Raw genomic sequence first — 27,582 nt, 5'->3', positions numbered from 1 at the left:
GCGGGGAACGGCCGGGGCGGTGGCGGCGGGTGGGCGGTGCGAGCCTGTGCGCGCACGCGCACCGGGCAGCCGTTAGTGGGGCCGCCGCCGCCGCCGCGGCGCGCGGGTGTCGGTGCTCGCGAGCACGTCTCGCGAAGGGCGCTTGCGTCCCCTGGAGAGGGGGAGCGCGGCGGGAAGGGGTTGGGCGGCGCAGCGGCTGATGCGGGGGCGTCCCGGGGCTTGGTCGTTGTTCGGGGCAGGCAGGGGCACCTGCGGCCCCTGGGCGAGACGGGCCGCTAAGGACAGAATCGGGAGGCGCCGGGGTTGGCGGGCTGGGCTGGTGGTTTTGTGGTTTTCCAGCCGGTTGTGTTAACAGTAGCCAGCTGAAGTTACAGTAGGTCGGCCCGGCTGGGTAGTGAGTGCGGCGGGAAGGAGAAGCAGCTTTGGGTGGTTACATGTCACCGGCTGGTACGGATGCTTTTGGTGTGTTCTTACATTTTTAGAGCTGCCTTTGAGATACTTGGAAAACGAGACCGGAGCAATTGACACCTCATATTTTAAAGATGAGGTGGAGTTTGTTTTATTCCTCCTGTCAAGAGCTTTTAGAATTTAGTGAATGCGCTGAAAAGTAGCATTTTAAATTTCAGTTTACTAAACTCTCTTGAAAAAAAAGAGAAGAAAATCATTCCAATGAATCTTCCATTGTGGTATCTATAATTTTAGCAGCCCTTCTGATTAAAGCAGTGCATGTGGTGTGCAGTGTCACAGCCTGGCATCTTCTGCCCATGGCAGCATCTCTGCTGTGTGGATGCTCCCCAGCTGTAGTAAGTAGCTGTTGACAGCTTGTGCTCTTTTGTGAAATACATGTGGAAACGTGAGATGCGTGATGCTTGCCATGGGGCGAGCTCCTAGTGTGTTGCTTGGCTGCTGTGAACATGGGTGATGGACGGCTGCCCTGGCCTACGCCTCTCAGTTGAGGGAGGTCAGAGCACTAGGGTAGCTGGGGCACACCAGACAGGTATATTGGTGAATTTAAGTGACTCTGCTGATATATTATCGTCATAATCTCTGAGGCATGCTACCTGTCTTGATTATGAACATATTTCATGGCAGGAAATGATTTACAACACACAGACCATCAGGGATATGACAGGCCGAAATACGCAATTTGTCAGTAATTAGTTCCTCAGCAGCGTGTTATAGATTGCGGCTTTCAGAGGCAATGAATTTGTAGGTTTTGTTTGAGTATGTTTTGCATAGCTATTAATAACATACATTGTTGATTAAGATCTAGATTACTGTCAAAAACCACAATGTAGGAGCTTGGTTTGTAAATCCTAGGGGTAGTGTATTGCATAAATAGCCTGAGCTGCTGGCGGTGAAGTGTACCAGGGCAGGCTTTGTCAAAATCAGGCTAATTGACTGTGCTGTTCATGAACAGCATAATGAGTCTCCTCTTATTTATTCTGACACTCAGTGAAGTTATTCAAAGCAAGCAGGCGACTGCTATAGTCAGCAGTTACATTTGCAATTTGACCAATTAACATTCAGACCATGACCTCTGTGCTGTTACTTAACCACATTTCAGATTCTAAATTGTCTTTTAAAATTAAGGAATTGACATCACTGTTACTTCTACTGTTTGCTTGTGCAGAACATACGTGTAAAATAACACATAATGTGATGCATACAGAAGATGGCAGTATTGTGCATTTTACAACTGATGGACTATTGACACCCATGATAGTTTTGAAAAAACACAACCAAATGTGTTTCATAAATCTTATTTCATTAAAGAATTATTCCAATTGTAATTTTTGTCCTCCTTTTAACAGAGCAATTGCCATAACAACAACCTTCCTTTAAAGTATTTATAAGTAACAATTGAGAAATTCAATAATTTCTTTCATTAGTATGCTACATGTAATTTTGGTATTTTGCCAGTGTACTTGAGGAAAGAACCATCTTAAGCTTATATGTTTGAGTAGCGAAAAGGAAGATCTCTTTATAAGAAAATACAAAATACATCAGTTGTTACAGATACTCATAATAATTCTAGAAAAAGCTATCATACTTCTTTGAAACAGGAATACAATAATTGTGTTTTTCTCCATTTTGTTTATTGTCATTAATTTATACGCATAGCAACAGCTTGATATTCAAGTAAAGGTGCAGAATTCCTTAAAATTTAATTGATACATCGTCAGAAAGAAACAAATATGGCCATCCCAGGCAAAATTTGTCCTCATAATAATTTTGCCATACGCTCCAGTAGAAGAGTGGTACCATTCCTCAACGAATCATACGGCTTTTGTTTTCCAGGCTGAAGAAAATGAATGTAAGAGACTGCTTGGGAAATGGCAGTAAATCAGTAGTGTGGGTTTGGTTGACTCCGAAAATACATGTTGATGAGGAGATGTTCAGGAAGTGTGGGTTTAAGATGGGATGTGCTCAGTTTTCCTTGGCACTTCAGGGCTTAGGCTGTGCCATGAACTCACTAGAGAAGTTGCAGCAGCACTGTCCTTCCCCTATGCGCTGGATGTTGCTGTTGGTTCGTTCTCTGTGCCAGCCCCATTGTGGGTGATCCTTGGTGCTTTCCACTGCAAAGTGCGTGTTTCAAGTCAATGTATGTGAACTCTAGAGAGTGCATTCTTCCCCCACCTGCTGCCTAATGGCTACGCTACTGTCTCAGGGGGTAAGCAATTTCTCACATACTGTCTCCTTCTGTGAGCATGGATCAAAACTTTTTGACAATGTAAGTCACGTTTGCATTATTACAATGATAACGGTGGTGGCGGGCCTCATTCAACACCCCGTTCCCCCAGAAGTTACTAAAAAACCTCCCATTTAACAAGACTTAGGCTGCATCTGATCAGCCGGCACTGGTCTGTTTGATGATAGGGCATCCCTTGAGCCTAATCTCACCGACTTCTGATGCCTGCAAAAGTTGTGCAGTGTTCATTGTTTCCATTGCACCTGGGGAGCTGCAAAGCGCCATGTACAATTAGACCTGCAGTTCTCCAGGTACATTTCCATGAGTGACTAATGCTGACAGTAACACATTGACTCTTTCCTCATAAGAGTTGAACGCCGCTATTTAAGACTAAAGATTAACTTCCTCAGAGTTTAAAACTGTTAATTTGTCAAATTTGAAAACTGAGGTTAAGTTTGGCCATAGCTGTTAATTAACTTATATGATAGCTATCAATATTTTACTTTTCTGGGATTTTCCATTTCAAAGACGTTGGAAGAAGCGGAAAAGTACACTGCTAATCACATTGAGAAGATGGAAGGGTTTTGTTTGTTTTACCAAGTCATGTGCTTTCTTGAAATTTCAGTCCTCTTGATTTGTTTGGAAGTCCAAGTTATGGGATACTGTTAAGTATATACATACAGATAATACATGAACTCTGGGAGGCCATAAGCAGTGAAAGAAATTATACTGTTCTTTTCAACCAGACAGACAAATTCATTTAGTACAAGAAGAGAAATAGTTTTTTGCGCTAGTTCAGTGATATTTCTAGGATGCAGATAGTGCATGAGATTCTGCATGGCCTTGACTTGTAGCTCAAGAATAGTTAGGAAAAACAAATGTACTATAAAATAGGAACTATTTAAAAATCCAGTACCTCACAAAGTACTGAATTAAAGGTGTACCTTGCATCTATGCATGTAGATTGTTATTTGTTCAAGCAAACTGATGCCTGAGTGATTAATCAGTGGCAAAATGCAGACATGCTTAAGTAGTGCTACGTATCTGGCCAAAATGGGAGAAAAGAGGCTGGGCAGAAAGTTATCCATGCATGTAGATTTACTACAGAGATACGGAGTGACAGAATGTCACAGTCTGTTTTAAGACAGTATTAAAAAATGTCATTTGTTTGAAGAAACATTAGCTTTCTACTGGCACCTGGTCTAGGCTTGCTCGTCCACCTCGCTTGTTTAAAAAAAAACATGTCGGCTTTGGAAAAAGACTTATAGATGTGCAGCAATTGGTTGCTTATGTGCATTGCTTTGTGCATATACAACTGGATAAACACACGGGCAGTCAGCTGGATGTCTGTGGTACACATCCAAGTTGCTGTGCACATATATATTAACTGCACGATGTTCTTCCTGTGAGCTCTGAGTTGGTGTGTTTATCACACTACTCCTTTTCCTGGCCTCCTCTCCCCTCCATCACAAAAATCATTTGTCTTGCTGCTTGCCAGCAAGATAAACTGGGGAAAATCAGCCGTCCTGGCTGGAAGTCAGCAGCCCTGATTAGGGAATCCAGTCATGTCTGAGGTTGTTCCTGCTGGGCGTCAATGTACTTTGACACCAGTTCTGTGTGATTCTGAGGGAAAGAACGGATTTATAGTGATTTACAGCGGGGAGAAGTGGTGATGCCGCATATTGATGTTCAGTTCTATTTGCCTTCTGGCAGCAGGGAAAACGCTTGGCTCTCTTGTTCTCTCCCTAAGTTTCCCAGTATTTTCCCCAAAGGTACAACAAAATTCAAATGCTCGTTATTGAAGCAACACACATAAATTTAGCATGAAACTGATTACATTCGTGTTCTTTTGAGATTTTTTTTTTAATTACAAACTTCACAGAAAACTGATAGTCTTCCATACATCTGTACATATTTTAGTGCACTCCTTTTGATGCATATACGTACAGTGTGTTAACCAATGATCAGAAATGAGCACATCGCTTTTTGTTTTCATAGGCATAGCTTGAATGTCTAACCAAATAACGTGTCCAATAGTTTTGTACTCAGGACTGGTTGCCTAGTGAGAGTAAACAGATACCCAGGAATCAGCTTGATTTAATGACTTTTAAAGATGGGATATCAAGTCCTTTAACAGTGGCCTCTAAAAATAAGATTAAATTAGTGAAACAGTAAGTTCTCCGTTACCTGAAAGTCCAAATATTCTTGCACAGTAAATACTGGTTATTGTTTTCCATAAATTCAGTCCCATAGTTAAGTAAAATTTTCTCACTCGTAGTCATTCTGGTGAAGGTCTTTGGGTTTGCAGTCTCAAGACACACTTATCGTTGCTAAAGGACCAGCTGAAAAGTAATTTTAAAGTGATCTTCAGTTTAGGAACTAACCATTAATCAGAGTGACCACACGGGGAGAGCAGCAGCAGAGTGGAATAAAATAACCCTGTCTTGCTGCCCAGATTGCAAAGAGTGTTCAAGTACTTGTGAAACATTTCCGTTTCTCAGTTCTTTCTCCTCTGCATTTATTTATTTGTCTTGGTCAACATCTGACTAATAGTATAGAGTGCATCATTGAAATATTTGCATGCATGTGTGCCTGTATGTATACACGGTGTGTCAAGTCTAGGAAACGAGTATGTCCTTATTCAACATACTTCTAAGATACTCTTTTATTGCACCTCTTCTTAGTCCAGTTGCTACCTTAATGATCCTCCTACAGCAACAAAGTGTTCTCCACCTTTCTATCTGCTCTTCTTGTGCAAACCAATGCCTCAGATGTGGAGGTTTTTGTGTAGGACAAGGTGTTTGCTCTGCTGGGGTCAGGCAAGCTCCTGAGCCAGGATGTAAGAGTGGTGGGACTGGGGTGAGCATGGGGGTACATGGCACTGAGGCCACCAGGCTGGAACCTTCGGAAGTTCTGTGAGTTCAAAGGCAAATGAAGGGAGCAAATTGGGAGCCCTGGTTTGTGGGTCCAGGGCTTTTGCGTTCACCACTATCTCTTTTGCAGGGATGACAAGCATGCCCAGTGTTCCCTTATCTTCAAGGGCCCTCTGCGGGGCCAGCCAGTTTCCCAAGGAAGCTGGGTGGAAGCATCCTGTGGGATCTGGTGGCAGCTGAGCTTCAAGTTCACCTGTGGTGGGTAACAGCACAACGTCCCACCACCACTCTGCTGTGACATCCCTCAGCCATCTTGTGTGTCTGTCTGACATCACATTTTTTTGGGAGAAAAAAGGTTGGTCTGGAGCACTGTGTGAAGTTTTGTATTGTTCTAAAAAGAGGAAGAAGGAAAATTAAAATCTTGTTACAGCTTCTTTTTTTTTTAAAAAAAAACCTACAGAGAAAGATAGTAAATAACTAAGAGAAGACAGTTGTTTCTAGTGCCTGTTTTAGCTATAATAACGGGGGTTAATAATTAAACCTTTTACTCTGTTGCTCACTTGTGCTGCTGATGCTTTAATCCTGGGTCACAGAAAGTTTAAGAGTGCTTTACAGGGGAGACTCACTTCTTTTGCCTCAACCTTTCCACACTGACAGGATGTTACGGGTTTTGCTGCTTACTCTCTCTGTAGTTGCCATTGTTCATACTGAGCTCTGCAAGCCAGGTATGTTTTGGAGATGATTACCATCCTTCCTCAGGTATATGTAGCTATGAGTTTATGCCTACAAAGCTGCCAGGTTCTCAGAGTTTTATTTTAACTGGTTGTCTCTGGTTTGAAGATTGAAATGCTAAGCGTTCACTTCTTTTATGAGTTTGCAAATTAAGTACAGAAATTGATCTCACTTAAAGAGATCATGGCAAACTTCACTGAGACTCTGTAGGACTGCAGCATTTTTCATGCTAGTAACTTCAATTCTCCTAACAGGTGTGTTAAGACACATTTAGAAGCTGCTGTTTGTGAATAATTAGAGAAGTAAATGATTTAAAGTCCTATTTTGGCTGAGTATCAATATATGTTTGCTTTTTTTCTCTTTGTGTCAGATGCACAGAATGCTTTCAAAGTACGGCTTAGTATCAAAACAGCTTTGGGAGATAATGCAGTAAGTAAAGCATCTTCACATATTCTTCCTAACTGAATTGCCAAAATAGAAGTAATATATACTGTAAAATTTCTGAAGGCAGCAAAAGCGATTTGTTCTGAAGTGTTAGTTGCAATAACTTACTTGAGTCATGATCCGGGCAACCATTTATTGAGATTTGACTAGTCCACTTCTTAAAATGGCATCCTTTAAGAGAAGTACAAAGCTCGTCTTTTCATAAATATGATTTTCTGTCAAAGATTTTTTTTTTCCCCTGGAAAAACAGTAGAGATATTACACTTGATGCATGAGAGGTGCTGCATAAATCTAACTGTATTTTGGGAAGAGCACTTATGCTTGAGTGAAATGCTTTGGCTTAATTCAAGTCTTTGGGCTTCATGTAGAAGTATTGGTGTAAGCAATAAGGGTCTGTGATACATCAGAGATTGGGATGTTAGATGACCAAGTAGTCCTTCCTGATCTAAAGCACTATGAAATATGGCAGAGCTCAGTACTTTGTTTGCAGTCTTGAATGCTTAGAGCAAATCTGCAATGTGTTACAGGGCTCAGCATAAAATTAGATATGAAATGTCTTGGACAGTCATCTCGGCTGGAAGTCTGGTGTCTGATTATACTCAGAGTCCTGGGGAACAACAATCAGTAGGTTAAATGTTATAAGAGACTGGAGATATGAGAATCTCCCCATGACCATAGGAGTCATATTGAAATTACCCTGAAACATAGGTAATTTAAACTAACATTAGGAGGGACCTAATTCTGCTGGTAACTCCATAAACCAGACAAACTGGGAAGAGATATTCAAAATACGTGCTAAAGTATTTGTCTGTGGAAATTCATATTGAAGTCAAGTCTCTTGGGTGAGAGACTTTATTAAGTAGTGTGAGCCTCGTTTGTTTAAAAATGTATTAAAAATACTGTATTCCTATGGCTGAAAATATGTCAAAATCATTATTGAAGCTCATCTTGGAGATAACTGCTGATATTTTGATTTTATCTTGGTTCAAAATAGTGAAGAATGAAAATCGCACTTCCCAGTAATGCTCTTTCTTAGGGCTCTTTACTTCTCCAACTATAGTTCACTATTTTTTGCTTATTAAAATAAGGGGGTTTTATTTGGTCATTTTTTGGATCATATTTTTCATCCAAAAAGGGTATGATACAGATCATTAATCTTAGAGACACTTTATATTACAAGAAAGAAACAACAGCTGAGGAGTCTGTTGGTTTTTTGTAGATAGGTAGTAGTTTATTTCATGTAACAAACTGTGAGAAAGCCCTAAGAATGGGACAATCTAGAACAGCATTTTAGAACAACATACTTAAAGTAGTGTGATGCCATACAAGTTACCCACAAATAATGAACAATTTATTAAGTGCACAGGTAGTAGTTCCTTTTCACAGCCATTGCAATCTTCTCTGTGAATGACTGAAACCAAAAACTGAAACTACTATCAAACTGAAATTCACTTTGGTTGAAGAATTTGGGACACTTCACTTTTTAATTAATTTATTTATTTTAGCAAAGAAAAGCATAATACGATCACTGTATCATGGTAGGACCCAGCCAGCCTAGAATATCTTGGTATGATGCTCTGCTACAGAATTCCATTTCATTCATTTCCAAGACACTTCAAGCTAGATGATAACAGGAAACCCCGATATTGTGGACATTTTGCTCTAGGACTGGCAGGGTAACTCCAGTGTGCGTTCAAGGAATAGAAAAATAGATTAGTGTAGTTTTCCACATGGCTTAGTGCATGCCATCTGCTTTGTGTGAGGCTGATGAAGACAGGACACCATTTTTTAATTTTTCACAAGGTAGGCTGTACTCTGAGGCAGGGAGTGCCATTTAGTTTGTTGATACAGTTCTTATCACAATGGAGCTGGAAAGAGCAACTACGATACAGCAGGTATTTAGCTGTTATCATTTTATTTGCAAATACTCGGTGTTCTTGACAGAGATATTGTTTGCTAACTGGTGGGAGGAAGCATGATGTTTATAAGCCTAAATGGAGGGAAGGTGATTTATGAGTCTCTCTGAGGATGGTGCTAGCATTATGAGTGGCTTCTGGAATAGCTGCTAGTCACTAGTTGCTTCCTGCTCATGGACTTAGCAGAGTGGTAGAGAGTTAATTCAAAAGGGCCAAAGACAACTAGGGAGTGAGCAGAAGTGATGTGCACTGAGACATGTATGTAACTCTGTGTCACTACTCAAAGAGCTGTGACATTTAAGGGCTTCAGTCAGGTGAAGTAGAAGATGTGCTTCTCTCTGGCTCATGCATTCAGGCTGCTTCCAGGGTAGAGGATGAAAGGGAGCAAAACTGATGTGCACATGGTGTCTTGCCACCAAATGGGGCCCAGAAGTGTGTTTGTGTGTCTATAGCCACACTGCAGTCTGAATGGCTGTGTGGTTAATTCACAGAACAGTTCAGGAGGGAAGGGACCTTAGATGGTCCCTAGTGCCCTGCTGCTCAAAACCAGGACAATGCTGAAATCAGATCAGGTTGCTCAGGGCAATCTTGTGACATTATAACCTTGTTCTATAAGCTTAAATTTTGTCTTCCTTAGAGTACTACTATAGCATTTCATCCCACCAACAATCTGCGCTTGTCATCTTTTACCCATTATCTCATCACCCTCCTCTTTTCAGTAACAGGCACTTAATACTGGCTTTCACAGCCAGCTGTGTCTAATTCTGCTCCTCCTTAACATGTAAAGGATGGCAAGTGCAACTGAGTCAAGCTCTTTGTGTTTATTCCTTTGTAAAGCAAAGAAGATGGTAAACATTAAGAGTTCTGGTACCATTATGTAAAGTTTCATTGATAACAGAGCTATCTTATGTTTATAATGTGTGGTTGCAAATGATATTTAATATAGTTCCTCTATAGCAGCACAAAATGTGCATCAATAGCTGCACTTCATAGGAACATAAGAACAGAAGCAGCATCCTCAGTCACCAGCTGCAGTCCAGGCCTTTGCAATTGGAGGGTAAAGATGAAGCTGATAAAGCCCCATAGTAGAATGATTCAGGTTTCCTTGTGCCTCTGTCTCTGACTGGAGAAAGCTGATGATTAGAAATTGGCTTCTGGTAGTTCGGTGCCCACTTGTCCTGAGTTGATATGGTTCATCAGCTTAAAGGTATTCTTGCCATACTTTTCTTCCTCATTATGTAGGCTCCCCCCTGCATATTCCTGCATGCAGTCGTGTACAGAGGTTCTTGTTCATATGGAGCCCGCAGCCATCTCTATCTCCTCTGTCTCATCGCTATTTTGTTAGGGCTTCATGTGCTTCTGCCCAGAAGGTTGTCCGTAGCATCTTCTCACTGTAGCAACACCCTCTGAGCTTTCTCTGCTAGTCTCTGCCATTTCTTGGGGCTTTCTGTTTATTCTGTCTTCTTTCAGCTGCAGCTAGAGTTCCTCAGTACAAATTGTTTTCTTTGTTTTGAGATACTCTTTTTGTTACTCTGGCTTAAAGAAGCTCTAGGTTACTGCATTATTTATGAAAACTGAATACTAGATATGACAAACTGTGCATGTGTACGTGTACTACACTAAACAGAAACATATCAAGTGCATAGACTTGGTAGTGCTGCATTGCATTTGTGTCCACATAAGCATGAAATGGAGTGTGCTTCATCATTATTTGTTTTCAAGACAACTGATTAAGTTATCTCTACAGCTGGTTTAATCCACTGGATAACAAATTATTTTGTTCTGTCCTTTTGGACCTGTTCTCAAAGACTGCAGATGGCTTGTAGGGATTCAGTCAATAGTAGTACACATAGAAAATGGAAGATCTTTCCCTGTAGTGCTGCAAATTGTGCTCCGTGATTTAAATACAGATGTCTTTAAAATTATGATAAATTAGTTTTATGGCTCTCATCTATATTAATTCCTCTACTATGTCATCTTTTTCTTTTTGTACTAGTTGCTGTCATTACTGTCACGTTTTCATCAGTGCAGTGGGATCAAAATACAGGCTTTTATTATTTCTTTTCAAAGAATCAGTCTTGGTTTTTTTTTTTTTTCAGTTTAAGTTCCCAGACTGTCTTGCATTATCACAGTATGCTTACACCTCCCTTCATTCACAAGGAACGAGTGGTGAGTCAGAACCCGGATTCTCAGCACTGTATTTGGATTTTAATGCTACTCAAGTTGTCTGTTGCTCAGCTTTGTCTTCACTGTCCTGCCTCATCTCAGAGAGCCTGTTTCACAGCTCATAATTTGTCTAGGGATGATAAATATGATCAGTATGACCTTCTGCCCTCTAAATGACTGCCTTCTTCCTTCCTTACATTCCCAGTCCACAGGATGTCAGAGCAAAATGAGGACTGATGCCTGGAAGTTGGATTCCTTCTTTCTGTGGAGAGGGTGCGGTGCCATGCATCTAAAATCAAGATTTTAAAAAACCAGAATTAAGATTTGGCATTTTCAGTCTTCTTTACTGCTTTTTGATGTACATTGTTGGTATTTGAATGTGTTATAAAGGCCCATGAAAAAGTAGGTCCAAGTTGTCAACAGGATTAAGTATCCACACTGCTGGGTTTCTGGTTTGGATGATTACAGTGCAGATTTTTTTAATGCTGAAAGTTAAAGATTAGATTTGTGTTCTGGCTGAATAAAGCTGCCTCTAACCTCCATTAATATAATTTCAAGAAACTATTAATCTTTGTAATCTGCTGAAAGGAGAAATTCAATCAGTGTGCCTCAGTCAAGGCTCTCATTATAAAAATGTAATAGGTACAGTTCTTACAGGTCATTAGAATTGCATATGTGAATGAAAGCCCAGGGGAACCTAGTGAAGCTATCTCAGAAAACTGAATTTGTGGAAGCATGATTTTTCTTCAAGACAACAGAGAACAGTTTTTTGAGCCTGTATTTTACTTCTTACTGAAGTAGTAAGCATGCTATTTTCTTTCTTTTGTCTCACATGTGATGCAGTAATTTGTACTATAGTTAAATCTGTCTTCTTGTTGCAAGAATGGTGTGCAGCAATAAGGGCAAAATCTCATTTTGTTTCCTGATGTCATGACATCCATCTTCCAGAGACTTCCTTCAAGATGAGCGCTTTTTTTTTTTATGTTTGGGCGGAGCCAGATGGTCTTTGTGAGTGGATTTAAACTTTGTACTTTAACAGGGTTTATCCAGCAAAAGAGACAAGGCCATGTGTGCAGCTGTGTGGGAAGAATTCTAGCAATATGCCTGGTCTTTGTTACAAGAAACTTTACATCTCCAGTTTGGTCAGCTCTCCAAAACATTCAATTCATTCAGTTTTTGGAAACATTCTTAGCACTTTATATTGTGCTTTATAACAGTCCTTAGAAAAAGTCCTTTGTGCATACTAAGTAACGGGCAGGAATTTATTTTCTCAGGACAACCAGAGAATTTATTCATTTTCTTGATCAGTATGGCATTTCAAGTTCAGTGACTCTTTTCCTTCTTTGTACTGCCAGCACTGGTGTTGAAACTGATTATTTTCCATCTCTCTTTACAGTATGCCTGGGATGCTAATGAAGAATACCTCTTCAAAGCAATGGTGGCTTTTGCAATGAGAAGGTATTCCAGCAAGAGCACAACTCAGTAAGCATCTGCTCCGATTTGCCTCATACATATTAACAAAGCTGCATGTAGTGGCCCATTCTCTGCTGTACTGAAATGTAGAAATCATTATACACATCTTCGAAAAAAAGACCCTTTGAAAAAAAAAGTTCCAATGTATTTCTTTGACACCCAGATATATGTTAAACATCACACTCTGTCTTAAGCAATGTTCAATCTCTGGACCAGTGTCCCTGTTGATGTGAAGTGACACAGCTGTGGATCTCAGTGGGATTGTGCTAATTCACTCTAGCAGAATCTGGCAGTAAGACACGATACCTTCTGGAGACCATACTGTGAGGAGGCGAAGGGACACATTGGCAAGGTCAAGAAACGCAGTACAAATCCTGGAATAAGCAGCTCTGGTGAGCATTTTCTCAGAGCATGGCTGCAGCAGTATGTTGAGGATGAGCTGACTCAGAGAAGATGGATAGCTGTGCTAGTGCTGTGTTCTCTTGGTGGTATCTGGCCCTAAGGTTGCAGCGGTTGAGTTACCTAACATCAAGAAGTTTCAGATGTTGCAGTTCAGACATAAATCAGCCTTTAATTGGTTTTGGGATTAAATCTTCCCTGAGGTATTGAATATTCACAGACTTCTCTGATCCTTGCTACTTATGAAATTAGATACCAGATTAGACAGACTATTTAGCAAGCTATATTTTCAATGTGTTCTTATCTTCTTAAACAAGAAAACTTGTAAGTGTATTTCTGGAGGCTTATTATTTTTTCATTGTTTTTCAGTCTTAAAGATTTATGGTTCTGGTAGGCCAATGAGGAGAAGGTTCTTAATTTACTTTAAAAAAAAAAAACCTGCCTCAAGCTGTCATAGTATCATATGAAGCACGTTCCACATTTTAAAATATATTAGTTAACTTTAGCCACATGAGAGTTACTGTGGCTGCCACACTTTGTCTTAAATAGAAGATGCTTTCCCCTTCCATGTAGCAGGAGTGTTGTGTTCCTTGCTGATTTATTTTTATTCCTCGGAAGTTGTCTCCTTTGAGCAAGACACCCATTACACCAAGCTTAACAAAACCAGCCAAGTATACTACTGCACACAATTAAAACTACACTAAAAATGAGTTCAAGATACCAGCTACTTAAAGGTGATTATGCAGGGTTTTTTCTCAGGTTTGTGAATTAGCTGAGTTTTCATCCACTCCATGATCCATGAAGATTTGCTTATATATACTTATTTTAGTCCAAGGACATTTTAAAAAATTATTTACTTCCCTCAAAGTCATGGTGGTTTCACATGGCAAAAAACCTGTGTCAGAAGCCAGTGATCTTTTTCCTCTTCAACCACGGTGGTTCTCTGCAGACTCAACTAATACTAGAAAGCTTGGTGTGGGAATGGGAAAAAATTAAACCAGTATGAAAGGAGTTAAAATTTTGATGGAAATTATCTCTGTTCACTCTGGGAAATCACAGTATTTATGCTAAATTAATTCATTTCTCTACCAAGACAACTTTTCCTATGGACAAATATGGTGATGTCAGTGTTCCAGTTTGGAGGTGGGGTTGCACATATCAATCATTTCCTGCTACTAAGCTTGTCAAAGGAGAAGTCAGTATAATATTTGGAAACAGCTAGGTGTGAGCATCTTTTTCTCTTTTTAAGATGATGTAGGACTTCCTCATGGGGTATAATTTGTTGGAGTGTACCTTGTAGGTATAACTGATAACTTTTCGAGGATTTCTAGACACCTTTGGGTTGATGTGTAGACAGCATGTCAGCTGAAGTACAGCTCTACAGCTCTGAGATCTGGTACGACTTACTAGGCAACAGGCTGAGGAGTTTCATATCTGTAGATCTCTGCCAAATCCCAGGGGACCTCAGGGTCTCCCTTCTGTGGTGGGGAGCTAGATGAACCTCCCAATACACCCCAAATAACCTGCCTGTGACGTGGGAGCAGGAAAGCTACGAAAGCATCCATCCTATTAGAAGTCCTGAAAATAATTCACTCCTTTCCTCACCCTCGGGGCAGGCAACTGGAAGGAACTGAGAACAGAGGAAGGAGTGTGGTCCGTCTCCATCCCCTCTGCAGTGGGTATGGAGGTGTGGGAGAACTCACCATCCTGGAGGGCACAGCCACACGCCGTGCATGCAGGAGTGGCACTCTCACATAGCTGGTAAGGATAGTAGCAGGGGCTCGCAGTGTGGTGAAGGAGGAGGCAGAAGCAGGAGCTTGTGGCAAATACATTACACTGCAGGAGGTTTTACAGATAAATGCCAACAGATTTTCTTTGGGAGCTGTGAAAGATTGATGATCAATTACTCTGTCATAAAAGAACGAACAAAATGCATTGTGGTAACATCTAAATTTACCCAAATTGTGCATCTGGTTAATTAAAGATTTTTGTCAAAATAAAGACTTATGAAAAATTCACCAGTATTTTACATAAACAAATATTACTTCTGCCATGGTACAAATTTTGCACAGGTCCATAACCAGAATGTGACAAACCTCTCCTTTAACATCCCATTAATTTCTAACACACCCACAGCTCTGCAGTAACTCACAGCCACAACTAACTCCCACACGAGACCGCATGCCTTTAACTTAAGCAAGCTGGATTGGGTCCCAGGTAATTTGTCTTGTGGATGAGCATAACCATTGTTGCAGCCTGTCCCATCATTTTTGAGATTCAAAGTCACCTTTTATTGGTTTCTGAAACTGCATAGAAGCCAGTCTGTAATGACAAGCATTTGAATGTGTTGCTGGAAACATCAGTTGATGCTGTTGTTGCTCTTGTGTAACCACTGGGAGATCCAATGCAGAATGGACAGGATTGCACCTTACATCTCAAGTTCTCTAAAGTTGGTTGCCAAACTAGAATTTAATAAATCACGGAGCTGTGTTTAATGTTCGAAAGGCTTGGCAAATTTTCAGGTTTGTGTGAAATGGACTATAGACACAATCCATCAAATTACTCAGTAATTATTCATACAGATAAATAACTTATTTTTCAGTGGAGAAATAAAAATCTTTTATTTCCTGCTCTATGCATTGCCTTTTGATTGATTTTCAATAAATACATTCATGAATTATGTAACCCAACCTTTGATCTTTCAGTGTTAAAAAATTATTGCCTGTAGTCTGTGTTAGTAACCCTGGTTTCTCTAATCTGTGACCCATTTGAAGTAATATAAATCTCTTTTGTGCCTGAGACTAGTTAATCTGTAGAGCAGAAAGAATGTAATCACATTTATTTTCAGTCAAGTAACATAATCTATTTTTAGTACATTTTACTCCCATTTGTAGATAAAAAGCTACAGTTTTCCTCATGGATTGACAAGAGAAAGAATTCATCAACATCGTCCATCTTCCAAAGACAGACTATTTTGATACTAAAAATATTGTGACCATTTAGAACAACAAAACAAGCTTCTAGAGTTAAAGCTGTTAGGTCAAGGTGATCCCATGACTTCTGTTCACAAAAGGAAGAAAATAATCTTCCTTTGCAGGAGCAGCTGCACAGTGCTGGCTTGGAAGAGGCCTGAAGCTTTCAGGAGAGCTGGAGATGAGCAGTTGGACCTTGGGGCTGTGGTTCTCCCACAAACTAACGACCACTGTAGGCACCCAGCTCCCTTTGAGTCTCTGGCAGCTCTTTCTTACCCCTAAACAATCCTTTAAATCTCCATAGAGAACAATGATGGTGTTTCAGGCCAAGGACCTGTCAGGGTTTCCTTTACTCACTGGTGTTCACTTGCAAATATGAAAAGAAGTGCAATTTTGGACTTCTGCCGTAGTGCTGTAGGGCAGAACCAAGATCTTGTCATTTTGATGATAGCAGTCTCCTATAATTGCCATGACAAAAGGGTATCACCTGCTAAGGAAATAAAAAGATGTCTACCAAATTTACTTTTCTTTTTGGGGATCAGGCTTTCCTCACTCATCCCATTTCAAGAACACCTGTAGGGCAACATGAACCCAGGTTTTCTACCTGGACCAGTTTTTGATTGTGCTACAGAAATTCCAGCTTTAAGAGCTGCAGTTAACATGAAGCTTTTGGTCCTACTGTTATAAATTCTCCTGATGGAAAACTTCCTCTGCAGGTGCAGTTTTAGATGTTCTGTGAAGTCAGCAAGAGTTTGTCAGCCACCAGCCAAAAGTAGACTCTTTACCCACCTCCTGTAAATTTTGTGCTTTGCTTTTGTTTTGGGAGGAATGAATCTGCTTTGATCTTCTCACTTTTGCTAGCAAACTGATGTGAATATATTTTCAAATTCCAGAGGATGGCTTCCCTCTTTTATCCATAAAAACTCTGTTTATTTGCAAAATTCATGTTGTTCAGAGAGGTAAAAGTGGGTATTTCAGCTCTGCAAAGTCATTGCTTTCCATTTTATTGCATATCTCTATGGAATATATACCTTTTCTGTTAAATGAAAGGTTGCCCTACCCAAGGCACCCAAAGCACCACCCAAGAAAGCTTTCAGCAATAAGTACAATATTTCTGCAAAATATCCAGAATGAACTACTGTGATCGTTCTGCCTTAAAAGTGAACTTGGTCTTTTCTTTATGAAGACTACACATTCATCGGCAATGTTGGCTCCTTTACATTCCTACCTACCTCATCGTTCCTGCTCCTCAGGCCAATGCAGAGCTCCTTTAACTATCTTTGTAATTAGCCAGCAGATGGCACTGCAAAACAGAGCTCTGCAGCTGGAGAGGTTGCTTCCAGCTGGGGATTTATCCCGAGAAAGAGCAGAGGCTGGAAAGGAAATGGTCAAACTTGCATTTTGATGATGGGCAGGCCAAACTTGAAAACCAATTATACTAGTTAGTAATGAGCATTACAAACATCACTGTAGCTAATTAAAAGAGGAGCTGCATTCTTCTTTACTGCCTCACTGCAGGGTTTCCTGCTCCAGAACAGCAGGTCATATCTTAAAACTGATGGTTCCAAGCAGAGTCTGTCAGGACAGGGCAGCTGTGTTGTGCTTGTGGCCAAGTTGACCTTGTGCAAAGGTGAACCAAGTTCAAGCTGCTCTCTAGAAATAAAAATGATCCTAACCCTTGGTCTTGGACTTTCAGAATATCTGCTCACTGCTTGGACACGGGCAGTAAATCTAAATCCCGAGCCAAATTCTTTGGGTTATTTATTAATGATATAGATTTCCACCCCCCCCCCCGCCCCGTTTTTATCTCTCCAGCTATCTGTCATTGAATTGACAAAGGCTTTGGATGTCCTCTTCTGGTACATACTACGTTCCTTGCCATGCTGTAATAAATGCCACCTTACACAATTCCTGTATATTACATGAGTTTGCCAAGTTTGTTTCTTAGTTGTGTGAATAAACTAGGAACAGACAGAAGAACATATGGTCATCATCTATTCTCAGTCACTGTTATGATACTAATATATTAGCCTTTACTTCTTTAGTTTAAATATTCCATTCCATGAGGTCTTTCTAATGATAGTACCACCATTTACTAGTATTAGTGGTAGAAAACAAATTTGTAAGAATTGGAAAAAAGGCTTTTAAAAGCCATTTTGCTCACTTTTTACATAGTGCCATGGGAAGCTGCATACCTGTGCCCTTCCACTATTAACTTCACATAAAGCTGAACAATCTTCTTTTAAAACAGAGAAGTGATTGTCATAGCATAAGCTAAAGGGCATAGGCCAATGCCACTATAATGTCTAAATTTAGCCCGTTGCCTCCACTCTGTGCCTGACTCTGTGCAGAAAGATGTCAAAAAGAATAACATCAATTTCATTGCTCTTCCCTCCAACAAAGGTATCTTGCAGAAGGGCTGCTGCACTCACTCGAAAATCATGTGGGGAATGCTCGATGCCTGGCTCCTGTGGTATTAGCTGTCAAACCCAAAATTCTAAGTTCATCAATGCATTTGCCCCATTATATGGCCTTTGAGACAGCCCCAATGATTAAGATGCAAATAAGTATTTTTCCATTTGCTTACACTAAATGTATGTGCAAGACCATGCACATTTGTAAGAGATTCAGAAATTCATTGAAAACTCAAGTTTGGTCTCAATGAGCTTAATTATTTTTAATTATTATATTGGAAAGTGGGGAATACTGTTTCTTCCCCAAGCATTAACTGTTCACTTTTTTTAAAAGTAAGAATTTTCCCCCCTTTAGATGAAAGCTTTTAAGAAAATCTGAAATATTTTGATGGTTCCTTCCATGCTTCTTTAATTATGATTTTTATTTTAACTTTCCGCAGAGTTTCCAATGTGCTGGTCTGCAATGTGACAGATCGGGTGTCATTTTGGTTTGTGGTCACAGATTCTTCCAAAAACATGACAACTGTTCCTGAAAGGGAGGTAGAGGCAGCCATCAGGTACAGTCGCTGCTTCTGGAGCCTTTTCTTCCTTGCTGACTGGGAATGCTTTTTACCTCTGGGCCTTGCATGAATGAGCACTCTGCTTCTTTAAGGATAAACTAATCCAAGTAGTTAAAACACCAAGGGGTCAGTACTCTTTAATGCATGTGAGGTTAGAAGGATTTTCAACAATTCCAAAGGAATGCAAAGCACGTGAGCCTTGAGATGGTAACTTTGGAAGGAGTCTCTCTTAGTGCTGGAGCTTCAGGTGAAATTTAGTCCTTTTCCAGAACCCTACTTGTAATTTGCTGTCTGGTGCATGGCACATACTCTGCTCTCACCCAGCTGCTACATTTCCCAGAGCCTTCTTCCTCAGATGACAGAATTGCACTCTTTCTGGGTGGGATTTACATCATTTAACTTTCCTTGCGAGCCACTTGCACGTTTACACCTGGACTAATGACCATAGGCTCCCTTTCGGTGCTGCTCAAGTACAGTTCGTCTGACTTCAGAAGTCAGCTTTCACATGAGAAGAACTCGTATGACGGCTTCATGGGCAGAGCTGGCTGTGTCCCAGCTTGGCTTAAACAATCTTATACTCACATTCTTTTCATACCAGCTCTTTCTAGAATGCCAGCTGATACCGTAGCTGAGCATTGCTGGTACAAAGTACCAGGTGGTACAGATCAGTTTGCTCTCCACTAAATGTCGCATTCTGTAGCCAATAAAAGCAAGATCATGGAGTTGAAGAGGGAAAAAGAAAATAGGTAATCTGACATCAGTGGTCCACCAAACCTGCATAAGGGGTTTATAGGGATGACTCCCACAAGTGACATAACACGCGTACATTTCTCAAGCGTGGAGTGAAGAACAGACCTCTTTGTTTCCAGACATTCTGAACTTTGTCTTGAAAATTCGTGTCATCTCTATGGAGATGTAATGCCTAATTCCTGATGAATGAGTATGCGTTCTTTTGGAAAGATTAACTTCTAAGCTTATGAGCAGATTAAACTATTTCCTACAGAGACACCAATCAATAGCTTCATAGCATTAGTGGAGGAAGCAGATTATTTATTCGCTGAAGCTTTCTGTAAGAGTGCTGGAATGTGGGGTTTTTGCATTTCTGTTATTCTTTGATATGTTCAGTAGCATAAGCTGATTTATTTAAGTCTTTTATGTGCCCTGTTTGCCACAGAAATTGGATGCTATTATAGGATGTTTGTTTTTTAACTGTCGTCTGTCATCCAATAAAGAAGAATATGCTACTTATGAAAAGTTTTAATTCCACCCTAACTTCTTATAAACAAGAAACAAAATGATCTATAAAACTACAATACTTTTTATTCAATTGCTTCTGATTGCAGGCTTCCATACTAAATCATTATTCTAGTTCTCCATACTACAGTAGCACATAAGAATGTTCTGCATGGACCAGGATTTTATTGTATGAGGTCTCTACAAACTAAGAATAAAGAGGAAGGCAAACCTCCTCAGAGCTCTGTATGAGTCCCAAGATCTTGCATAAATATACACAAGGTATATTTATGCATATACAAATACAAAATGCACCTGTAGTTACCTGCATGTGTTTCAGCACATAATTCTGTAACTCCAGCCATTAGATGAGGGTGAACAATGCTTCTTTCAGCTGTTCACAATGATCCTTTCACATCAATAAGGATGAAAATCTTTTCTAAATCAAAGACAGCTTACCATATAATGAGTCTTATAATATGCCATGGCTTTCTGTCCTCTCCAGGAATGCCAGCTTTCCATTAAGGCTAAGAACTTCCTGGTTAAAGGACAGTCAAACATTATAATTTCCAAGAAAAGAAATTTGCAAAATCTTACGTGTATTTCCCATGTATCTGTTCTTAGGAAATACTTGCTGTATGGCAAATAAATCAAATTGTATACTCGAAAAAGCTGCTGTAAATCATACAACTGCAATCAAAAAGAATCTCTCAAGACCAATACGTGTAAAGTATTTTCTCAAAAATGTCTAACATTTTGAAAAAGCTAATGAAAGATACTATTAAAACCTCTAAAGGCTGCTTAAATTCAGATCCAGAAATACCTGCAAATGCTTAGAAGTGGTGACTATGGGTGAAGATATCCATTAAAGGGCAGCTGTTTTACTACTCATATGAAAAAGTCTACTCATATGAAAAAGTGTATTTCTCAGACTTACAGATTCTCATAATAGACAAAAATGTGCTAAGTACAAATCCCTTTACCTACATCCTGCAGGGAAGAAGGGCATGTTGGCAATAGGTGTGGCTTTTTCTGGACCAAATAGTATGCTGTGCCTCATGGGCCTTAGAAAATCTACAGCAGCAAGAGCAGATGTTTCTGCTCATCATGTGTAGAATGATTCAGTTTTGGGAATCAAAGGGCACTGACAAGTAAATCTTCTGAGTATTGCAGGGCAGATCTGCCACTACTCTTGAATGCTGCATGAGCAGGACAACGGAGCCACCCTTCCAGATTACAGCCTGCTATGTATTCAGCACATGGTCCGAACCAGAAACAAGGAATAATAATAATGTACTTCAAGTCTCATCTGTATTGCCCAATTTTTTAGATAAATGCATATGAAAGCCTGGTGTCCAAAACCCTGTAAGCATGTGTGTGTTTATGCATTACTGACAGGGTCTATGATAAAGTGGAGGTCTCTGTAATCCTACCAACATCATGTTGGATCAAATTGAGCCCTGCCCGACTTGCAGCACATACATTAAAATTATTTTTTTTCTTCTTTTTACTTTTTACTTATAAAATATCTATCTATATGTTCTTTCTGTTTTTATGAAGGATGAACCGGAACAGAATCAACAATGCCTTCCTACTGAGTGACAAAACGCTGCAGTTCCTGAAGATAACCTCAACCTTATCACCTCCTGTTGAACCCTCCACGCCTGTCTGGCTTATCGTATTTGGTGTTGTTCTTTGTCTCATTGTGGCTGGAATTCTCTTCCTTGTTGTTGCAGGGATTCAGCAACGCAAGAAGTAAGCGGCTTAGCTTTTCTTCTGTTTTAACTGAATACTGGCAAGTTAACCCAGCTGGGCTGGTTTTGCTTTCCAGATCAGCCTCAGAGAAATTATAGCTCTTCTCCTCCTCTCTCCATAGGTAAAGATAACCCATGTGTCCTTTTCTGAGGAAAGGGGTTAAATTTTTTAACTGTGAAGTATAGATGCTATAAGAATGCTGGGGTGTACTGAGGAAATAGGAATTATAAGAATACAATCCTGAAGGCTGCCTAGTTAGAGATGATAGCTTTACAAAGACATTTGCTGTCATTCTTCTCAAGGTTTAGTGTGCCATAGGTGAGCCTCCTCTCACAGACTACCCAAATAGTTACCAAGAGGAAGGAAGTTGGCAGTGACTGTGCTCCTTCCAGGGCAGTAGTGTCAAAAGCTGGCAGGGCTAAAAAAAAAAAATCTGTGGCCGTTCGAGAAGCCTCAGTAGAGGACACAATAATGATTAATGCATGTCTGAAGAGGGCCTGCTCAATGGAACAGTGCATGGTCTCACCTAGCATTCATGACCTGATGAGTCCAAAGTACCCAGCCCTTCACAGGATCATGACCAGATCTCACCACAAGTCCAGGTGCTTGCTGTTTGGCAGTAGGGTTGGAGAGAGATACCCTCTTTTCCTCTCAGTTTCTGCCCTGTGGAGACACTGGTGAAAAAGAGAAAGCTATTCATGCTTCTCTAGTGTGAGCATGTTGGAGCAGGCCAGAAAGTAGGTAAGGTTTTGGTCCTGCCATCTCTGTTGACTCAGAGTTGGGCATAAGTAATGGAAATTGCTCAGCTAAGCTGAGATTCTGCCCTAGAAGTTCAGCTTCTGCCATGATTTAGGCTGCCACAGAGGTTAACACAAAATTACGACTTCAGCAACAACGTCATACAGGAACAGCAGAACTAAAAAAGTGTAAATTTCCACTGACAACTAGATGATGTTAAAAATATTGAACGTATGGTGGACTTCATCCCCAAATATATCAACAATGGATTCATATGTGAAAAATGGTGGGTTGAAGAGATTTTTCCTTTCTACCTCCTTACCACCTTGAAGAACAGCGTTAAAAGACTTCAGAAAAACAACACATCGTGAAGGATAAGTGGTTCTCATAGAGACCTCTTAGTAGTCTAGCCAGAATCCTTTCAGTTATATTTTGCATTCAGAAGAGTGCCATGAATTTGCAAAACCCCTTTATATTTTCAAAAAACAAAATTCAACAAACAATAGATGAGAGATGTCGTTGGGGAAAGTCTGGGCAGGTACTTGAGGTCTGTGGATAGTTTAAGCCCTGTCACAACCTTCCATGTGGTATGGGCTGAGTTCTTTCATCCGCTGAACCTAGGCAACCTCTTCTGTAAAACTGGAGAATAATGTTGCTACCTGAAGCCCATACCTGCCCTCTGTGTAGCATCATATCTCTATGTGTGTCTATGTAGTGCCTAACTCAAAAGGGGTCTTTGAACATTTCAAATAAATGTAATACAAATAAGTTGTGCTTAATAGCTATGATTTTTCTAGCTAAAATAACAATTAGTGCTTTATATCGGGCTGCAAGACAGCATTTCTCCCCCTCTGTTTTCAAAATAACTCAGCTGAGCTTGAGCAGTTCCCCTCAATATGGTGTAAACTACATGTTCTTACCGTCCTACCACCAGTAATGTGGCTCATTGCTGCTTGCCTATAGTCACTTGGCATCCTCTCTCTCATGCTCTTGTCCTTTTATTTCACTTCTGCCTCAGTTTCCCTACTCTGCCTTTACATATAACCTTTCCTCAGAGCAGATTCATCTGTCATTGAACTCTAACCCTCCTTTCTTATCAATGGCATCTGCAGGCAGGGATGGGGGAGTGAGAGAGTAAACCAAGCATGTATTTCTGCCATCTACTGTTGCAAAAACTGGAGAGGTAACAGGGATGGTCTGTGCTATTTGACTTCTCAGAAGTGCCAGACATCAGAGAAAAGTGTTTCAAAAGATGTTCTGTAATGATTTTTCTTGGAAACATGTCCAGAGCTGACATAATGGCAGCTCTGTTGCCTAGTAAGCTGTGTTGGAAATCTGGCCTCAAGGATGGTGTTGACTTCTCATAAATCTGGCATTTTGTCTTTGTTGGCCTTTAAAGTACCAGTTAAATACCTCAGTTCAGATAAGGCCAAAAGCACGTACTTCAGGCCTTTTGTATTCAAGGTGGTAGAGAAGCACATGATTGGCCTATAATGGAGTTTCAGTAATGAGTTAGACTCATGTGTCATTTCTTGAATTGAAAAAAATTCGTAATGAGGTCTTCACTGTGCTTCTCTGCCAACATGTAAAATTCTGAGCTGCAGCTGCCTGCAGCTTGAAGAGCTCCGTGTAATCATAGCCCTAGACTCTGTGGTGAGCTGGATCAGACACATCTTCCCGTCTTATGTTTGTTCTCCTGTCATCGCAGCAGTATGACACCTCCCTCTCTGATAACAGGTTTGGCACATACCCAGGGCAGGACCATCCTCTGCTGTCTCTGCTGGGCTAGACGGAAGTCCACGCCACCCAAAATCCTATCTGCAGCAGAGACCATAAACATTTGCTCTGGAAGGAGTGAAAACAGAGTAAGCACACACAGTGCTTCCCCCTGTTACTCTACCAGCATCTAATTTGCAGCTGGGGGCCTTCCTGAGCTGGATTTGGTCTTCGTATATTGGGTGACCCACAATGTTTTCTGTCCCCTTAACTTGTTGAGTCTCGACTTGGACTAATACATTTTTAGCGTTTCTGAATTCCTATGGCAATGAGTTCCACACATCTCCTACGCCTCTCATTTCTTTTGTGTCTGCTTCTTAGTATCTTTTTTAATGTTCTCCCCCACAGTTTTTGTATTAAAGAACACTCTTTTTATACTGTAAGAGCAGATACAGCAGCCAGAGGTCAGAGGTTTCCACTACTATCTCCCATGTTTATTTTCAGCCAATCTGTAATGCCAAGAATCTCCGAAAGGCCAATAAAATTTTATTATTGTTAATATCGCTGTTATTAGCAGTTACAATGAGCCAGGTTGTTATGATTGTCCTGAGTCAGATTGTTACAGTACATGTTGCGGGATAAGAGGAAGCAGTGGATCTGACCTTTGAGTTTTTTATCCTCTGAAACCGCTGATGCTGCAGGCTATAGAGTACAGTAGATTTTTCAACTATGAACTAGTAGATCTCGAGGCCAGAATAAATCTGGAATTAAAGGGACATTGTGACATCTTGACTGATATTTCTGTATTACATCTTCCTGTGGTTGTATTTTTAGATAATTTTATTCAGCAACTATTTTAATATGCTTTTGATGAGAACTGGAGCCTGGAAAAGTGAAAGCCATGCAGCTGTTCGATTTAGAAAACAAAAGTATAAAATACTGGGTAGGAAGGTGGCTGTTAATGAAACTTGAACTAAAAATGCAGATTTGCAGCATTAAGAGTACTGAACTTCTGGAGAGGATCGAGGAGAGTGAGGGCACTCAAGTCTCCACATTTGGAGGCTGTAGTCTAAAGCTGATCTATTTCTAAAAATGTATGTTTTAATTTGTCCACATCATAGGGTGAAATCTCTGACATATACAACAGGGTCAGACTAGGTGTTTAGTGCAGTCTTTCCTGATGTAAAGCAAAAACAGATTTAGAGATTTTTTCCATTTTTGTTTTGCACCGACTTTTCTTTCTGCACCCTCCAGTCATTTTGCAGAATAAGGAGATGAAGTAATATTTATAACATACAACATGTTTACTCTAGGTTTTCTGATTCCCAATCCTGAACTCAAACCAGGCCATCCAGCCTGTGGGCCTCCCACCTTCTGTGGGATATTTACAACAGCAAAGAGGTGCACCAGATGATGCCTTTCAGTACATAACCTATGATAAACTTCTGACTAAATGTGCAATTTTCTATCTGGAATCATGGTGGAGTGCTGCAGGTCAACAGAATAAAATGATGTTCTCTTCCTTGTTTTTAGAAAGAATAAAGACTCAACAGAGAGAGAAAATTTAGAAGAAAAAAGTGAAGTGACAGTAACAGTAGAAAATGGGATTCCTTGTGAAACGCTGGATTTAAAAGCAGGCCACATTAATGGAGTGTTTGCAGCAGATGATGAGCGGTTCACGTCCTTATGAAATGCTGCCATTGCTATCTGCTAGTTTTTTGAAAGACTCCTGTGCCTACCTTATCTCGTCACTACTCCTGAATGTCAAACATGAAGACAAGAAAAATGTCCTTTCACTTAATTTCCCTCGAGAGAACCTTTTGCTGATAACACATACACTCAAACCTCCGTTACAAAGCTTTTGTTCATGAGCAAAGCAAATGAGAAGACATCAAATGATATCCATTAAAGATTTCCAGAAGATGTGTGACAGAACAGGGTTGAAACCTGCGTTGTGTCAGGTGTTTAATTTTTAATGATTATTTATATATGCCTATTGCTTGTTTTTCCCTGATATAAATGTGAAATTTCATTATTCCTGAATGCCACTGGGGAGATCATCTATCATTGTCAATTCTTGCTAGGCTTTATTTCAAGCCATATGCAAAAGTGTCTCTGTAAAATTACCTCTGTTTGCTGATACACAGTATGTCTTTGCATGGAATAGTGATTAGTGCATGAAAGTTTCAGTTTATCAAGGAAAAAGAAGCAAGCTTTCACAGTCTCCGTAAGAGCAGGTTAAAAAGCAGCTGGTCATGTGTAGCTTTAGGACTAGCATGGATCTGGTACTAAAAATGTTTTTCACTTAACAGTAGAAGTCACAGATTACATGACCTGGAAATTAAAACTGGCAAAAGTTTGAAATGTGTTGAAATTAAAAGTTGCGACAAAGGGCAGATTTTCCAAAGGTGCAGTCTGTGATTAGTGGCCTAGCTCTCATTAAACCTAGCAGAGAATTTCACAGCTCTTTGAAAAAATCTTCCTGACATTTTAAAATAATAAAACTAGAGTAGATTTACAAGACATAGTGAACCTAGGGTCAGCTAAACTCTACATGTGGCAGCTGGATAGTTTTTGAAAAGATTGTGTTCGAAACACCAGCTGCTGGGCTTGATGGACCTGACCCAGATGAGAATGTGCAGGCAGTGGTAAGTCAGCAGAGACCGTTCAGACCTGCGTTTCCTATTTTTGTGGCTGGAATTTCAGGGTACCAAATGGTGCCAAACACTAAACTGCATTGTTGAATTACTTTGAAATCAGCCGTACATACAGACTGTGCTATCTGTACCCTAATCCCGTTCCCATTTAAATCAGTGATGCAATTCATACTGATTTCAGAAGAGTTGGGCCCCATTAAAGGGGAACTGTATGTGTGGGTAGCTGAACACAGAGAATGGAAGTGTGTTGAAGGCAACTATGATATCGGCAGTCACCAAACAGCTGCCCACGTCACTGGAGGCAGGATTTGACAATTAGCCATCTTTTTTCCAGTGTCATGTTTGGAGGCAATATTAGAAAACCCATTTACTTATTAGGGTTATTCCATCAGACTCCTCACCAACAGGAACAGGGTCAAACAGGGTGAAAGCTGTTTGTAAAGGACCATCCAGTGTCCTGGAGTGTTTCTTGTCTCCCAGGGTACAAATCCTTCAGCATTTTGGCTGTATTGAGCACTTTTGACTGTCCGTTTGACTCAGCACTGGCTCTCGGGTGTGGGGTGAGCAGAAGGGGAGGAATGGGGAGGAGAAGGGGAAGCAGTGGGGCGAAGGGAGGAAGCTGAGCGGGGGAAGCCTGATGCTAGGCGAGATGGGGGGAGAGGAGTGCTAAATGCAAAATAAAACTTTTTTGAACCCATTGATCATTTGCCTCGGTTGGTCTCATCTGTCATGGTTGTCTTTCATGTCCTGATGGTGGGTCCATCTGGACAAGGACTGTGTCTTCTTTGTATCCCAGAAGGTGTGCTGCTCCATTCTGGGAAAGGATTAATAAAGTTAGTTAT

At 40.4% G+C, this 27,582-nt stretch overlaps 1 protein-coding gene across 2 annotated transcripts; it reads left to right on the top strand.

The window, feature by feature from the left end:
* The first annotated feature begins 1 nt into the window (after position 1).
* Positions 2-27,306, top strand: CLTRN (collectrin, amino acid transport regulator). Of its 2 annotated transcripts, none has more exons than XM_065645355.1 (6): positions 2-547; positions 703-803; positions 12,220-12,305; positions 18,522-18,638; positions 21,435-21,629; positions 25,617-27,306. In XM_065645355.1, exons 2-6 carry the CDS (start codon positions 765-767, stop codon positions 25,771-25,773), a joined length of 594 nt encoding a protein of 197 aa, XP_065501427.1. In that variant the 5' UTR covers positions 2-547; positions 703-764; the 3' UTR covers positions 25,774-27,306. The 2 variants fall into 2 exon arrangements, with proteins under 2 accessions (XP_065501427.1, XP_065501418.1); XM_065645346.1 differs by lacking the exons at positions 2-547; positions 703-803 and adding exons at positions 6,705-6,726; positions 10,757-10,826.
* Positions 27,307-27,582: the final 276 nt, after the last annotated feature.

The sequence above is a fragment of the Caloenas nicobarica genome, chromosome 1, assembly GCF_036013445.1.
Source record: "Caloenas nicobarica isolate bCalNic1 chromosome 1, bCalNic1.hap1, whole genome shotgun sequence".
Lineage (NCBI taxonomy): Eukaryota > Metazoa > Chordata > Aves > Columbiformes > Columbidae > Caloenas > Caloenas nicobarica.
Note: the sequence above shows the minus strand (reverse complement) of the source record. Positions and strands in the feature narration are given on the sequence as shown.